Genomic DNA, 18,025 nt, shown 5'->3' with positions numbered 1-18,025 from the left:
CTCCAATCCTGGGGTCAGCTCTCCTTTGTGACTGTTGGCAGTCGGGACTGTACACTGGTCCCGAATATATTTAATTTTTATTTTTAAGCTAATTGGCTGAATCAATTTTTACCTATAATCATCTCATGTCAAATTTTAGGCATATTTTTCTTTTGGTTTGGATTTCCAGAGGTCTAATATTACAGGTTTTCCCCAGGTGATTTAAGTTCTTGACACTTAAGAATACAGCAAAATGGAGAAAGGTGCACTGGGCTTTGTTTCTTTCTCTTCCCAAATAAAAATAAGCCAAGAAATGTATTCTTGGCTTAGTCAATGCAACCATTTGAAGTTTCATGGAGCATTAAATGTTACTACAGCTTTTTGAGGTAAGCTTTATTAAGAGAGAGAAGTTCCTAAGCAGTGTGTATTGTAAAATAATATAATTATGATAATGATAACATAATAATGATTAATAGGAACAGAAATAGTCCCAAGTCTTAAAACCACAGCCTCTTGTGAGCATGTGCCAGGTGAGTACAAAGCTGGCTCTTGAGCAGCCCCAGGGACTCCCCTCAGAGTCAACCTCAGGGCCTTTCCAAGGGGTTTCCAAAAACTGTAGCAGCCAGTTTTCAGTAGGCCAACTAAAGCAATGCAAGCAAGTTCTCAAAAAGTATAAATGGCAGTAACTTTAAATTATACTAATTTATGCCTAATAAGGTCCTATGTCACAGCATTTACATTTAAAACATGTCTTTATTAATTCATACTGATTGCACTGGCAAATTATTACCAATTATGCTATTTTGGAAATGCATTTTAATGAATAAATCTGATTATATTAATTATACTCTCAGAAATTCTGGACTAGTTAGATTTTCTGGGTATGACTTATATCAATAGCATAAAATAATGTCACAAAACCAAGAATTCTTTACAATCTATTTGCTACACTTGTATTTTAAAAGATATTCACAAAGTTATTTGTCTAATAAAGTCCAATATATGCATTTGGATGTGATTTATATAGCAGAGTCTGAACTCTGCCATCAATGGTGGCTGAGTGATAGCAACATTTCATAAAACAAAATACAACTCTGGGTTGTTAATTAAGAATTCTATTAATCTCTTTAAGCGCTTGGATTGATAAATTAAGTACTCAAAAGTAAATTAAAGCAGGCTTTGCCATAAATCATCTCACAGAAGAAGCATCATTTAACACAGTCACCCAGGGATACTAAACTCAGCTGATTTGAGACACTGAACACCTCCCATTAACAACTGCGATGCACGGGGCTGCAGATCACAGCTCAAGAGAATGTGTGCCATGTAATTCTCACAGGTCCTTCCAATCATACTTTCACTCATGGATCTTTGCCATGAAATCCCATAGCAGCACATTTCACAACTCAACTGCGTATTACTTTTTTGACAGCTTCCAAACGCTACCCTACTTCTAATGTTGCCCAGGTAATTTACCTTTCCTGGATAATTCCTTAATCATTACTTTTTACCACACAAAAAGCAGTAATAATAGCAATAATTGTATCTCCTGTACGCATGTGAAGGATGCTTACACATTCCTAAACCATTTTGAGATCATTGTAAACGAAGTCATTAGCAAAGCATGGTTCTCTTTGCTAAGTATCACCCTACCTGTTTCATAGAAATGTGTCAAGAGGTCCTCCTTTTCAATGAATCGTTGGTACAGCCAATTCGTGAGAGCTTCAGGCTCTGCAGGTACATCTTTCACTGGAAAAATCCTATCAAAGAAACAAACACAAATTAAGCCTAGAAAATGTATTCTGCAGGTGGAGAACAAAACTCTTCTGCTCCAGCCCACCACAAAACAGAGAGAACAAGACTCTTGTATAAATCTAACTGCATGATTTGAACTCTCTCCAACTCCCAGATCAGAGGCATTAAGGATACAAGAGTGGGAAACTCCAGGCTGCCATCCAGTACCACACAGAAGACACTGGCATCAGTCTCCCACAAATGCTGTACTACAGCTTTTGATAAAAAACATTAAGGCACTGGTTTGCTCTTTTTTTAATAGAATATCACCACACTACATTACTATTCCTTAAAAAGAATACAAACCAAGTGGAATGAAATAAATTAAAAAATGAGAAAGTTAATTCACAGCTTTGAAGAAACAATTCAGCAGGCAGAAGCCACATAATGACATCACTAAGTACCAATCGCTCTTCCACATCCCAGAAAACAAACCCTCTGTGCTTTTCAAAGGATGCTGGCAGCTTTCTCTGAAATTTACAAGGCACATTTTACACTGAAAACTGACCCTGTACTCAAATATTGCTGCTCTGTTTTAAAAACACCAATGGGAAAATTGCTAGTGTCTTGGTACTTCTATGCTGAATATTAGGTGGCTTAGAAAAACAGACACCTAGAGCAGAATTCACTGTGGCACACACACCCTGAAACTCCCAAATAACCCACCATACCTCACTGGATTATTTCAAAATAGAATTTCCAATCTTACAGTAACTGTGAAACCTCCTCAGCAGACCATCAGTGCCTTTTGATATATACAAGAACTTAAACATCCACTGTGTTGTACTGGCAGGCCAATGCAGAAGAAATTTGTCAATCAGGCTAACCTGAAAAACTCACACTCTGAAATGCAAAGCCTCTACTTTAGGTTCCTCTTTCCAGGTGAGCTCCTACTTAGCCTCTCATTTACACCATGCTTCTATTTTCATTAGTGAGTTTTCATTTAATTTTCAACACAGTCTTTCTTAACTGATCATACTGCAAAGAATTGGAAGTAACATCACAATCATCTGGGAACGTCAGAATAAGAAAATAAGGCACTTCTGAAGAATGCTTTTGTTGCCATTATGGTTTTTAACATCTTTGCCAGCGTTGTTCATTCATCATTTGTCCTTCCTCCTTTCAGTCTGATGCATGGAAAAATAAGCTGGAAGTGGGGTAGTCAAGCAGCAAAGCATTGCTCTAAGGAGTGAATTACAAATCACAGTGCCTTTGGCATACAGAGACAACTTCAATATAAGGAGATGAACGACTTTATTTAAACACTATGGTATCAGCGTGAACTCGGCTATCTCTGTAGCCTTTGAAGTAACTCTACCTACATCCTCCTCGCACTGTGGAGCTCTCTATGCTCCAGTACAGCCAGTCTTGGTAACCAGAAATTAGCAACTGTGATCTCAGATAAAACAGAGTTTGAAGGAAAGTCTTTGGCCGAAGACAAATGTTACGAAATGGTGCTTCAGTAATCAGCTCAGGTTTTCAGTCTGCATATTAGGAACAAAGACAAACAATAAAGAACTATTTTATCTTGAAGCCCAGATGCTGTATGGCAGGTTAAAATTAAACCACGTAGCAGCAAGTAAGAAACACACCCACAGAGCAAGGACCATTTTGTTGAGGGTAGGACACTAAGAAAGCCTTACACTGTGTCCCCAAACACAAATGGGCTGCCAAGCACTATTTTTACTCTCTTCTGCCAATCTGCTGTGAAGAGATAAAAGGCTCAGCAACTGAATATTGTGTTTCACAGAGTATTTTCGAAGGACAGATGCTTGCTTACACAGGTTTTAGGAGGGTTCACAACTAAGAGAACGTGTGTTGCCTCAGGCCGAAGTGTAGGTCTACCTGGCTTCACATGCACTCTCCACTGCAGACTGTAAGATATTCTTCACCTCTGCCTTCACTTCTCCCTGACCTAATGGGTAACAACTCTGTTTTGTCAAGAACATTCCTCCTAATCTGGAAACATCACAGGATCTTGCAAGATACCTGTTAAAAACAATTTTTGAGCTTGCACTTTAATGGAGCAGTGAAGTAGCACAGGTGATACCAGCACTGTGAGAGACTAATGGAACCACTGCACACCACTTCCCTGCTTGAATCCATCCAGGCTCTTGTGTGGATCAATAATGCTGCCAGAACGCTTGAATCTCTGGAGATAAACTCTGCTGCTTTGAAGTCTGAGAAGCAGCCACTGCTACACCCAGACTGAACAAATATTAACAGACTGAAAAACAACTGGTTTTCCAGTTAGCCAGTGTGGCTACACTGGCTGCCACAACTCAGCAATGGTAAGTGCTAGTGTATTTAGAAGCATTTTCAAATGTATTTTTAGATTATCCAGAGTTATTTTTACCAGCAGAACATTCTTACTAATGACTGATCTTAATTAGAGATTAAATATTTAAAAAAGAAATCCTCAAACTCTGGAAAGAAGCCCTTTCTGTACTCAATAAAGCAAAGCTAAACCCCCCTATATTTAAACTAAACATACTGCTAATGCCATGGTTCTCTGCCCATCAGATGGCTCAGCTGTCATCTGTGTTTTACAAGAACACTCTCTTGAAGGAGACCTGGGTTCAGGAAGGGGAGTGAGCAAGTCTACTGTTACAAACCCCCCCCCACAGGCAAGCCAAAACAACAGCAGAGAGCCACTGCTCTGATGGGAGCAGGCTCATCCCCAACCACTGGATGCTAGCATCTGCCAGGTCCAGGGTTAAAAGATGCCAAAAAAAGTTTCTTACTTTCAATGAGATATATAAACAGGTGTCCATGTGGTCAGGCATGAGCACCACCCTGGCTCTACCCCACCTTTGGGTATGCAGGCTCCATTAGAAGCAAACAATTTGCTCATTTCCTCAGGGGAATAAAATATCATTGCACAGAACTGCCAAAGCAATGAATAAGGTCAACATGTAACATCTGAAGCTCCTGGAGTCTCTGGGCACTTGGATCTTTCTACTTTTGGGCAAAGCTAACCTCACATTCACTAAAGTAAGAGCATTTTTATTCCTGGTGTGGCAAACAAGAAATTTAACATGACTGGATAAGAACTTGACCAGAAAATTTAAGCAGAATAGAAATACCTTTTTTTGCTTCTCATCACAAGAACAGCTGATTTTCTGTCCCCAGGAAAAGTGGAGAAGGGGCTAAAAGCAGTGGCAGCATAGGCTGCACTCTGGGAAGTGAAAAGTGGTAGTGGAAATAAAGACACATTTCGATGGGAATCTGCAAAGAATCTTTTTCCAGTAATGAAGCATCACCTTGCAGCTGGAGGTGCCTACTGGCAGTTGCGAGGCGGCAGCAGCTGCAGGGACACTCTAGGTACCTGACTGAGGGACAGCCACCTCTTAAACTGTTACACAGATTTGTGTCCATGTCCCAGACCAGATTATATTAGAATAAACGACAGCCCAAGAGAAAAGAAAGGATTTTAAAAACTAGGAGATCTAACTGCCAAAGACATACTCGCATATGCGAGAATTGTGGAGAATTAGGTACTGATAGGCTGTTTCTCAGAAGACACCAAAGAATTTTCAAAAATATGGCATATTTAGAAACATTTATCTCTTTTAAGTTGTTCTTACTGGAGAAACAACCTCTGATTCTGTATTTCAATTCTGAAATTCACAGCTACCACTTCAAGTACTAGCTGCCTTTTATCACTTCTCCTACCCTGAACTGAAGTTCTGTATTACTTGCTACTCCATATAAGTCATGATATTTGCTTTTTCAATGGCTCTAAATAAATCCAGGACAGTGGAGGCTGTAGATGTCAGGCATGACCAAAAGTAAGTTACTGGCATAAAAAAGTGCATTAAAATACACTGTCAAACGGGATGCCCTTCCGCAACATTCATTCAGCAACCACAATGCATTTCATCTTATTTATAGCTTGGAGCCTGGCTTATTTCAATAAATCTGTATCAATGCAGACACAAAACCAGCACTTCCTCAGCAGCTGAAAGCTTGTTTCAGCAGAGACACAGCACAAAAGCTGTGATAAAAGGTGACAGAGCTGGGAGCAGCCTGCGTGGCACTTCATGCACGGCCACCCCTGCGTCAGAGCTGACTCACGCTGGCTCTGACGTCAGGGCTGCTCTGCTGCACACAGCTACTGTCACACAGCCCAAAAGTGGCATGTGAGCATCCAAGGGCATCACCCTGCAAGGAAGCCAAGGCAAAAAACCCAGCCTCACACCACCCCTGACTGAGGGGACGCTAAGCATCAAGCCAGCTTCATGGTCAAGGTGTTTTATATTTGCAAGCCTCAGGTTTTGCCAACAGAACTGCAGCACTCAAGAAATTACTGCTGGAGAAACTTGGTGTTCAGCTAAGAAACCAAGCCAATCAGACTAAACAAGTGCCTGAAGTGAAAAGAAAAGAAATAAACCCCAAACTCAACTCATGGCACAGAAATGGTGGGAGCTGAGAACGGCAGCCAGTCCGTGGCCTTGCTACATGCACACCAAACCACTGAGCTTCTTTCTGCTGAGGGGAATTGTAGCAAGTCTGGATTTACAGGCAACACACACCACACAATGACCCAAGCATAAACCCAAACTACTTCAGAAGAGCAAACAAACCTTTCCAACAGACTCATTACAAGGCAGGTCTTATAGTGATGTCTCTGGTTTGACATGCTTTCCTTCAGATGGATTGACATCTCCCACAAAAATCCCAGTGCCATTTGGCCTGGAGGAAATTCGTAAGATATTTTCCTTGAGTATTATGTTTTAGATAGCAAACTGAGTTTTGCAGCACTTTCCAATACGTTATGAGAGAAGTCAGGGTCAAAAAGCTATTCAATAGACAGGTAAACTTTTCACACCTTGTGTTTTTAGATCCAAACATGGTAATTGTTCTTTTTTCTAGGGAGGTTTCTTTTGATATTCTGAGGAAAATCAGGCCACAGCTTAGCCTAATTATGAACTTCTGAAAATTGTGCCATGTGCAATTGTACTGAAAATTGAAGTTCAAAAAGCAAGGTTCAATTCATTATCAAAATTGAGCTTTAAAAAAAAAAAAAAAAAAAAAAAAAAAAAAAAAATTACTGGATTAAACCAAGCCTTTCCAGCTAGAAAAGCACCTAAAAAATATAACATAAGGTTCCTTGCTGTGCTATCTTCTGTTGCTCCCTGGGCAGGATGAAAAAGAAATAATGCTGCAGCAAAGGCCCAGGCTATGAGAAAAGGCAATGACCAGATTTTAAAATCTGTAAGGCAGAAAGAGACAGGTGGTGATCCAGGGGCACAGCAGAAGGGACTGACTGAGCCACCAGAACAAAAGCAGCTCTGCAGTCTCTTCTGCTCCAGTTTGAGTGGCACAAAAAATGTTCCTTTTTCCCCCCACTGCTGTCATACATCAATACCTTGCTCTGGACTACTCTAAAAAGGAATAAGCATGTTTAAATCCTGATTCTTCTTTCATACAGCACAGATGACATCTGGACAAAACTATTCTTCACTTTTTCCAAAGGAGTGCTTTTTTCCCCTGCCTATGAATCAGTTAAAAGAAACTACATGAGGAACTATTGTGGCTGTCTTCCCAGTCATTTCAAAATTACCCTTAACATTTATTTCAAATGTTATCTCCCAAGACATTCCAAATTACAAAAAATGAGCAAGACGTTATTGCATTAAATGCAGGAAAGTATAACACCAATGCAGACAGACTTGATGCACATTTAAAGAGAATTCAGAGGACATCCACGTGCCAACCTGCACCCACCTCACAGTGCAGGGGCCATGTGCCTCAAGAACTACCAGGACTGGAAGACAGAACAAGCTCCAGCCAAACCCAAGGCACTCTGGTCTCATTTCAGAGCCATCACACCTTGTGCTCAGCTGGGGAGAGATACTGCATGACTTTCCATTTGGGACACACATCAACTGCTTTTACAGGGTCAGCTATCACAAACAGAGGTTATTAAAAACACACATAAAGTAGTCCAACAGAGAGGCTTGCCCCTGTCTAACCCAGTGACTTAGACCCTCTGGAAGAAAATAACAAACTTACACCAAAAAGAAATAATTTATATTTGTCTTAGAATTTCAGTACTGCAAGAACTTTAAACACTCAAGTTCAAAAAAGGTTGCATCATATTTATGCTTGTGATCAAAAATAGGTCTGAATATACATTTAGAAGCAGGAAATTAATTCAACTTTTGTTAACTTACTATTTTTTCAAAGAAAGTATTTTTGGAAATACTTTTCAGAAGAATTCTAGATACATTCAACTTGCAATTGTCCCAGAGATCTGAGAGAGTACTAAGGTGACCTGAATAAAGCACAACAGATATAATGCTATCTTATATAAATTGGGGTATGAGTATGTTCACCTTCAGGGAAACCTGGAAGGCAGCTTTCTATAAAAAGTAAGGACAGATTTAAACACGGCTGTGGAAGGGAGCTCCAGCGAGCAGCCTGTACTCTGCATCACACAACACTGCCACAGCAGTGATGATGGAGAAGGTCATTCCCACTTAAACTGCCACCCAGGGGATCCACACAAGAATACTTGAAAGCTTTCTGTAAAAAAAAAGCTCTCTAAATCACCAAGTGGGAGTAAGACAAAATAATGTGGTTTTGGGATAAAATGCAACAACTTACTTAGTATAGGAAAAGTGCTAAAATACTCCTGGAGTAACTTGCAATTCACTGTAAACTAAAAGCCAAATTCAACTTCTCCCCATCAGTTTAGGTCTTGACACAAAGAACTGCTGAGGAGAAAAGTTTTAATAGTCTCCCATCCCAGCTCTCCACGAGAGTTGCAGCTTTTTCCAGTTGCTTTGCTCAACTACTTAAAAGTATTCTTTGAGTGAAAAAGCTGGCATTTCTTTGTCAGAAAGTTAAATATAATATTTTATTAGGAAATCTGTTTATTTGACAACAGTGATTTTTAATTAGTTGTCATTATTAAAAAACAAAATTTAAAAAATTCAAGATAAGTTAACACTAAAGTGAAAAAGATGACCCAGCCTTCAGATATATTCCCCACAACTCTACTCAATCACAGGACATTAGTCCAAAACTTAAATGTTTGTCCTAAGATACAAAACAGTCACAGAACTTTTTAAAAAAAGATGTATTGTGTTTAAATAATACGAGTTGCCCACCTGTGTGAGACACGAAAAACCCACTCCCACTGCTACTGATTTCCCTTATCCTGAAATGACACAACTGATTTGTGAATACTTGAGCTCAGTGTAGGAGGAGTAGGTTTATTTCCTACCTGTAATGTACATGTGTCACTGTTGGTTGTCGGTAGCCAAGAATCCAGGTTTGGATGTCTATAGGTTCAGCTTTGGGATATGCAATGGTTGTATCTATCACCCACTGGAGGCCTTTGGATTTGCTCTCTAGGAACAAAAAGAATATTCCATGTCACTTATTTGAGAGTTATGCAATTTTATATTACTTCATGAGGTATGATGCAGAAATAAGACCATCAAAAATAAAATCCAGATTTCATTACAGAGCATAGAAACACTCTTACAAACTTCAGCTGGACCTAGATTTTATTTAATGGTTATTTCTGCTGTTCTTAGATACCGTGGTACACAGAATAGAACAAGTTCACCCACAAGGTTTGAGTACAGTCAAAGGACATCTTGGCCCCAAGGTCAGGTGCTTCCCCCCATTCACCAAAATGCAAAATCCCAAAATAAACATCCAAGCTTCTTGGTCTGCACTTCAAGCACATTTGCACCTGGGCCTTTCTAAAAGATCACTGAAGGAGCAGCAACCATGTAGATCCCTCAAAGGTTCTTAAAAATGTGAGTTGCAAGATGAAGAGGAAAAGCATCACTTTCAGGGTGTACTGAGGGTAAGAAAGGAACAGAAGCTGACCAGTTTTCACAGTGGGGAAGACACTGCACCCACAAGGTTCCAGGAGAGGCTAACACCAGTACATGTTCATATGCTGCTCAGCTCACTTAGAAACTGAAAAAAGGATCAAAGGAGGTGAAAATATTTGCTATTAAGATGAGTAAAGAGAATCAAACTTGTGGGTCCCCTCCAACTCAGAATATTCCATGACTCTATAAAATCTGAATATAGGTTGCAACCAGCAACAGTGCAGGTCGTAAATCAACCCAGCCATGACCCCTCTCTGGCATGTATTCAATTCACAGGTTTGCTAAGAGGGGGAGCAGCAGATCTGCAGAGCAAACCAAGAAGGAAGGTCACATTGCCAAGATGGCACTTTGAATTTAGCCTGTGAATTTTCTCTCTGTTCTGGAGCTGTCTTGTGTTTGAGGTCACATTATGCCCAGGCCAGCAGAGTAATGCTCACTTACTGCTTGACACTCCAGTACAACACGCACACACCACATCAGGCAGTATCTCTAAGGATTTAAAGAGCTGACTATCAGAAACAGACACCCATGGTCAAGAGCAGGTAAGAACTATTAGCTTTTAGAACAAAGCACAATATTCTTCAAGCCTGCAGTTGAGAAAGCTACAAAAGAAACATAACAGAGGTTGACAAGAACATTGTCAGCACCAAGAACATGTACGGGGATTGACTGTTCACCATCCTTCCCAATTCAAGAACAGACACTCAAAATTCAGCCAAGAGGAAAAGTTTTCATAGTAAACAGAAAAATGATTCTCTGTGCAGAGGGGCGCAAAGAAAAATTTGGGGAATCTCTTGCTAAAGGGTGTCAAGGATGCCAGGAACTAGGATCATGAGAGAACTGAGTAAGTACATGGAGGGTTAACTAACCAGGCAGAAATCCCCACCTGGTTTGGGAAACCCACCACATAGGAAAGTGTCAGAAGCTTGGAGAATATGTGGGAGAAGTATGATGCTTGTTTGCTGTGTTCTCACTCTGTAATCCACCTGGAGTCATGGACAAGATGTTGGGCTAGATGTGTGGCCTTGCCCAGAGCGGCCACTTAAATTGCACAGGTCTACCACACACCTGAAGAAATCTGCAGCACTCTGTCTGAGCAGCACCCTGAAAGCCACAGTTACTGACTCCAGCTAGAATGCACATGCAAGGACTGGCTTGCGAGTTTCTACCTGCATTTAATTTCATTTAATTTGCATTTCATTTAATTAAGTGTGAAAAGAAAATTACACCAATGCTATCACATGTATCTATCAATTATTTTAACAAGCAGACTGTTTTCGTGATGTCTGCTCATCAGTGGAGTTGTACTGCTTCATTACAAATGCACTACTCAAACAGGGCTGGACAGCATTTCCTAAAATTTAGATTATGAGTTCTTAGCAGCATGCAACATGCTATTCCAGAACTTGACCCAGGGCAAGCTGCATAGGTCAAGCTGAAACATTCAATGTTGCCATCTGGAAACACAGTATTTAGAGCCCTGATAAACACATGAAATGAGAACTGGAGCCTGCAGGCTTGCCAGCATCATGACAGAGTGCTTGTCAAGTCTCTCTTAAGAAAAGCACTAACTACAGAGTACTTCATTTTAAAAGTAGCAATGAATCAGAGAAGAGCCAATATGAAATTAATATTAAATCAACAGAAGTATTAATTTAGAAATAGATTTTGAAACAAAGTCATTCAAGTTATTATTTTCCCAGATGTAAAGCAAGAATGGATAAAGGCAAGTAAATTGCCAAAGTTAAATTGCCTAAGTGAGTAAGCAACAAAGATCATTAATTGCAATGAAAAAGTGCCAGATGAATATGGGCACATTTTCTAATTATTTGCAGTAAAGTGTTTCAAAGTAATTTATTCAATATTTAGCTATATTTAAAGCTATTCTTTCAGTGGATAATGGTTTGCACTTCATTAAGGGAAGACTCCTGCAGTTCTCTGCTGTGCTGATTTCCTACCTTCTGCTTTTGTGGAGAGAGCTGGTGCAGCACTGGATTCTTCAGTCAAGCTCCAAACTCACCTCCAACCCTTTTCAGGGCAGGGTGAGGGAAAAAAACCAGACAGCCCACCAGAAACCCGAGGTCAGGAAAAAAAATTTCTGACAGCAACATCAGCCTCTACAAACCTCCTTTTAGAGCAAGCAGGTGTTAGTGCAGCTACCTCCACGTGTTCTCAAATCACAGTATTTGTGCATGCTCTGGTTTAAAATAAGCCTTACATAATCATCCAAGATATCTGACTGCCAAAAAAACCTACATCACCAAGGATTTTGGAAAATTAATTTTGAAATACGTCTTGTAATTTATTTTTTTGGGGGAGGGAGGAGGGTTATACTGTGTTGCAACGTGCTCATAAGCAAATTTATTTTAAAGCCTGGGAGCTCCAACAGATCCTGAAACTGGAAAAGAAACTGATAACTGCACAAAACACAAAGGAGTGGTACCTAAATATCTCCAAGGATGCTGCTTTCGGGTGTAAACAGACCTCTGACCAAGAATAAACCCAATTAACAGGAGCTCAAACCAAAGACTGCTGCATTAGTTATAACATGGCATGAATCTCAGGTCTGGCATTTGTATCTGAGAAATCAGGGAGCTGCACATACCTGTGCTAAAGAACTCCTCTCATCCAGCTTGGCTTGGCCAACTCAGCCACACCTTTCTGACAGCCAAACTCTTCCAACTTTCTGCCTACCATTAAAAGACACTCTTATCTTTCATTTCTAGTACTTGCTGAAAGATGGAGCAGCCTCACTGTCAGAGGCTTCAGCAGAAGGAGCTGCTGCAGAGACCATACTTAAGCTGATCTCTCCAAGCACTGTTTTTTCTGCTGTGGTGTCAGTCTGCTTGCCAGCACGGGTGGAAGATATGCTTGAAAATGTTAACAGACTGATTCTTCTACAATAGCACATAAACCTTCTGAACATGCCCACAGGCACCTGCCCTACACCACAGCACCCAAACCCCACAGCAGTGAGGCATCTTAGTGTGAATGGTACATACTTGCCTTATGAGTGCTAAGACAAAACTGAACAATCACATGGAACAGCAGCTTTCTGGCCTAGAAAAAAAAAATCTGAATTAAAATTTAAACTGCTTCCTAACTTGTTTTTGTTTGGGGTTTTGGGGTTTTTTCCAAATCATCAGCAGAGGCAAAACTTCACAAGTATTTTCTTCACTGTGGATTCAGTGGTATTAAGTTGCTCCCTATCTACTTAGAAGCAACTCATCATCAGAGTCTTCAAGGCACTCAGCTGTCCTCTGAAGTCCTTTCACAACTTGACTGTCTACAATCACAGATTTATGGGGGTTCAGAGCTTCTCTTCATTCCCCCTCTTTGTCCTCCCCGGGGTTGCTATCTCCTGGGGTCAACTGATGCTAAACACCAGATCAGACAATGTACAGAACTCCTCAAACTCACCAGCAGACTGCCAGTGTTTGCCACTAGGAAAAAGAATAAATCATAGATTTCAGCAGGAAAGCTTGCCTCCAGCTGAGCTCTGGATGGTGTCACACTGCCAGACTGATTCCGAGTGGAAAGAATGCACCAGCCAGGTGTGGACCTGAGGACTGCAGCTTTCACTTGGAAAAGAAAGTATTCTTTAGCATTCACCAGTATTCAGGTGTGGTTTCCTGAACACTTGCACCACTCTGAATGCAGCCAAGGAGGCTGTTGGCTCTCCCTGCACAGCAATCCATTCTTGTAACTGTCCCTCGCTCTCTACTTGTCCTTGTGTGATCAACTGGATCACTGACCCCACAATTAACTTTTTTCTCTGAAGATTAACTCTCAGACTGAACATATTACTCATCATTCCAAGATTTTGATACAACAAACCACCTGGAACACAACAAGAAGCCTTTTTTCCAGGGGGAAGAAAAAACAATAATCAAAAGCTTTCTCACACGTTATTCAAGTCACATTCCTCACGTAACAGTGAATGAAAAAGTTTGATTTTTTAAAAAAATCAATTATGAAGTTCAATTTACAACCCTGAAGAAGTGAAAATTTAATTTCTCTGAGAGAAACAACATCAGAACTGAATGTACTCCGCTGCATTTGAAAACAGTAAGGTAAGATTTCGGTATGGCTCTACCTAAGCTCATAGTAACCTCTTATCAGACAAAAAAATTGCTGCATGGTAAAATAAAACAGACTTTAAAAACAAGTCTGATCAAAAATAAGCTCTGGAATGTGCATCTTTGAAGAACAATAGCTCCAAACTCCTTTGAATTGTCAGCTTTTGGCATTTAGAACATTTTGATAGTTCTGAAACTCACAAAATCAATTCTTATCAACTGAAGAAACACTGTATTTGCAACCATGTCAAAGACTAAGTATTGTGCTAAAAAAATTCAAAAAGCTGTTAAAATACCCCTGTGAACACACACCTGGGTCACTACCGGGTTAGAGTGATGATGCCTGCTCATCAAGTGTTTTCATACTGCCCATTTTCTATTCTGCACTAAAACTTTCTTCTGGAATGAGGGTGCTGGCAGCAGTGCTAGCCCATCTGGAGGTTTTCATCAGACATCAGAAGTACCTTAAACTCTCTTTTCAGGGACACACATCACTTACATACATTCTCTGCATTATTTAACTTCAACAAGTAGTCATGCTATCAAATGATTGCACTACCTTTCCTATGTTTTCCCATCCTTTTATCAATTTAAGAATACAACTGCTTATTTTTGTTAAACTAAACAAGAGTTTCAAAAAGCAGCAAAAGCAACAAGCATTTCAGTAACTTAATTTAGTATTTACCAGCAATAAGTCAAAATTCACTCCAATGAAGGTAGGTACTTGGGTTTTTAAAGATCAAAGAAAACTGTTAAGAGGAAAAAATTAAGAAAATAGAGGCTGCTTGTCCTGGAAAAGCCCCTCATAAAGAACTGATCACTTTAAGTACAAGAATTATCAAACAGTATTAATTGTATAGCTCAGGAACATTTGTTCTTCCTGACACTTTACAGAGGAAGAATCACCTCCTAAACTGTGCAAAGTTCATTACTAGCATAAAAATAAATTGAAAATTTAAATTGATTGGATATTAAGATCATAATTAAGACTAATGTATTTTTGGGGAGGTTATTGAACCTTGCAATTCTCAACATAAACCCACTTCTACCAAAGAGATGCCATAAATCAGATTAGAGACCTTAGAGCAAGACAGATGATGCAGCACTGAGCTACAATTAGCCCAATTCTTGAACTACAACTTGAAGGCCACAGCTTCAGCGACATGTGACATACAAAAGGCAGCTGGGCTGAGGAGCTGGGGTGTGACACAATCAAACAACTCTGTCTGACTGGGTTTGTGTCAAACTGTGGTAACAGTATATTAAGGACAACCCATCTTTTATTATTATAGTTTCCTTTGTTGTCTTTTCTTCTTTCACCCAGATTTACACATCTCTCCAGCTGAGAAAGTAGGATGGTATCAAATTTACATCGGTACAAAAGCTACAAGGATCATTTAAAATTAATTAAATACTAATAAAATTACAGCAGTCAAGAACAGAACTGTGTATGATGACTCAACATTAAAACAGCTACCAAGGAAACTCAACAGGAAGGGGACATAATTTTTGATGAGGAAAACTCTTAAATCTATAAACCGATTGAACTAAGATCATATGAGAGAGGAAGGTGAATTGCCTTGAGTATCAAAAAAGCTTGGTGGAAACAAAAAGATGGGAGAATAGTAAATGATGGAGTAGAAAGCTTATTATAGTAAGCTGAACAATTTGGCAACCCAGGACTCCAGGAACATTGTTAAGACAGTATAGAGCACAAGAAGTGCTGAAGATGAAAAATGTGTCCAGCAAACCATGAAGTTCAAGTGTGATGCTTCTGATAAAGAAACCACTTCCCAAGCAAAGAAGAAGACTTATAATGTACAACAGGTTTACAGGCAGTCTCCATGCCAGCCACTGGCAAAACCATCACTCTAGGCACAACACCTGGCTCTAGCACCCACAGCTTAACAATGAATAGGAGGGAAGCTTGATTTCACTGACACAGGTTTTTAATGTGATTTAAAAAAGGGAAAAGATGGAAGAGATTAAAAGTAAATATATCCAGTAACTTTGTTAGACTTCTAACTTTCTAATATAACCACAGCAATTTATACAACTATATTTCATTCAACTCAACAAACGTTTTCTGACATGGCAAGAGACCAATAAAAGCATTCAGAAAGCAACAGATGAGAGGAGGAATCTTTTATACAAGACACAATCAAGAACTAATATTTCATATATCTCTAGAAGGGAAGTTTTACAATGCTGGAAACATTTTTGTGAGCTTAAGAGAGGATGTAAAATACCTCTGTGTCACTATGTACCAAATACTACTTTTTCCTAGCATATAAAATTTACTTTCACTTTTCTTTTTCATCCTTTCTAGTACATTTTCAAGTCCATTACTATGAAAGAGTGACAGCTAAACCCACGCATTTCATTCCTATTTTTGCCCAATTATCTTTCCTTGAGTAGGATGGACAATATGGTTCCATTTTATTTCTGAGAGAATTCCTTTATTTTAGTACCCAGTTAGGTCAACTACTATCAAATGCTCATTTCTCTAGAGTCTGAATGATGCCACTGAAAGAGGGGAAAAAAAAAGGAAGCCAAGCTTGATGTTCAGCTAAGCTGATAGCAACCTAAGAATTGGAAAATATAAAACTGGTATTTCACAAGCACTTTTGGCCTCCCTCCAGAACCAGACAGCTTATAATTAATTTGGGGAAATTCTTACTCTCCATACCTTTTTAAGACAGCAAGAAATAGAACAGGAACAGGCCAAACTTTTCTCCTCAGAAAAACCCAAATTTTTTAACAAGGACCAGGGTATTCAGTTTCTCTCTTTTAAACCTAAAATGTTTTATGACAACAAGAGCTTTCTTCAGCCTTTCTTTTCTGAATGTAGCTTGGCAGGAAACACTCTGGTGCATTCGACAGCCTGATTTTTCAGCTCATTTTAAATCCTACCTTCACTTCTCCAAGAACATCATCTCAATTTATTTCCTATGTTGACAAGAATAACTTCAAAACTGAAAATCTGGAAGCAATTTCTGTACAAGGGTTCTCGCTAACCCTGAGTTTTGAACTTCAGACAGAAAATAATCCGAAGTCTTTTGCAAATGTGGCTTCGTTAGTAAGGATCTTTGTTTCAAAATGCTAAATGATTATCAAAATTTGGCTGTGGAAAGACCAGCCCCACCCATCAATAAGAAACGACCACAACCCCCCAATCCACTGTTTCTATAATAAGTAATAGAAATCCACAAGGAATTTAAGAAAGATCTAACCCTACTCTTGAGCATGCCAAGAAGCTGATTTTAAAAACTGAGAGACTAAAGCACCAGGTCCCATTACAGGCATTATTTATACCCCAGCTATACCCTCCCCTATAGCCCAGGCATCCCAGAACAATAATGCTGCAGGAATATTCTTATTCTCTCCTAACTTTTCTGACATGACAGCCAAAACAATCCTTCAAATCTAGTGATCAGTGACAGCTCGCTCCAGCAACAATGGGGACAGGCAACACAAAGATCTGTACAGAACAGAAGAACCTGAACTCAGTGGAAAATAGTTCAAGAAGAGGAATAAAGTATACAGCAGTGGATGCAAAGAAACTTCTAAAGCCTGGAATAAAAATATGAACATAGCTAGCATATTCCAGAAATACTTTTACTACAGCTCCATGCTATCACAAACCAGTGCAAACCACCAATCTTACTCAAAGGAGTAGATCACCTTCTTGCTCACTCTGGGTGCCTATTCCAGTATTTGCTTCACCCACCATGTGAGCCAAGCCAAGCACTCATGCAGCCATACCACAAACTAAATCAAATTAAAACTAAGGTGGGTTTTTTTGTCTCAATATCAAAAATAAAGTTAGCAGAACTAAAACTAATTACGAAAACATTTATACAATGTATATGATATTTGAAGAGACCAATTATACAGTGTTTTATTTAAACTCAGATCTTTGACATTTAATTTGCTTTATACCCATGAAGTGATGTGATCTTTACCTTTTCTCACAGCATCTCCACCTGATGGAGTTCCATTCTCTTGTGGCGCTACAAGCGTTTTCAGGATTACTTGTGTTGCCCCAAGTCTTGGCAGGGTGACATGCTTAAGAAATGGCAAATTGTTTTTCTTGGCAAATGCCTGGCTTGTTTCTCTTCTTTTCCTAAGAAAGCCACCCTCTGGAAATAAAACAATCCATTTCCGATTGCGGCTCCTGTAATATTTTTCTAAATGATCTTTGAGTAACACAAGCTGCTGGTCACGGTGTGTTCTCCCCTGTAAGGATAAAACATCTAAATAAAATCATTGCTTTGAAGAGATAAAAATCAGACGTAATCATTATACTTCTAA

At 39.4% G+C, this 18,025-nt stretch overlaps 1 protein-coding gene across 3 annotated transcripts in view; it reads right to left on the bottom strand.

Moving 5' to 3' along the window:
• The window catches only part of LPGAT1 (lysophosphatidylglycerol acyltransferase 1), a 59,272-nt gene that overhangs the window by 6,557 nt on the left and 34,690 nt on the right, over positions 1-18,025 (bottom strand). For all 3 annotated transcript variants that reach the window (XM_041413541.1, XM_041413542.1, XM_041413543.1), the window contains 3 exons: positions 17,677-17,950; positions 9,008-9,134; positions 1,633-1,739 (listed from right to left, as the gene is read on the bottom strand). In XM_041413541.1, the coding sequence (XP_041269475.1) occupies positions 1,633-1,739; positions 9,008-9,134; positions 17,677-17,950 (508 nt within the window). The remainder of the gene's footprint in view (positions 1-1,632; positions 1,740-9,007; positions 9,135-17,676; positions 17,951-18,025) is intronic.

Source organism: Onychostruthus taczanowskii, unplaced genomic scaffold, assembly GCF_017590055.1.
Source record: "Onychostruthus taczanowskii isolate IOZ18803 unplaced genomic scaffold, ASM1759005v1 scaffold42, whole genome shotgun sequence".
Taxonomy (NCBI): Eukaryota; Metazoa; Chordata; class Aves; order Passeriformes; family Passeridae; genus Onychostruthus; species Onychostruthus taczanowskii.
Note: the sequence above shows the minus strand (reverse complement) of the source record. Positions and strands in the feature narration are given on the sequence as shown.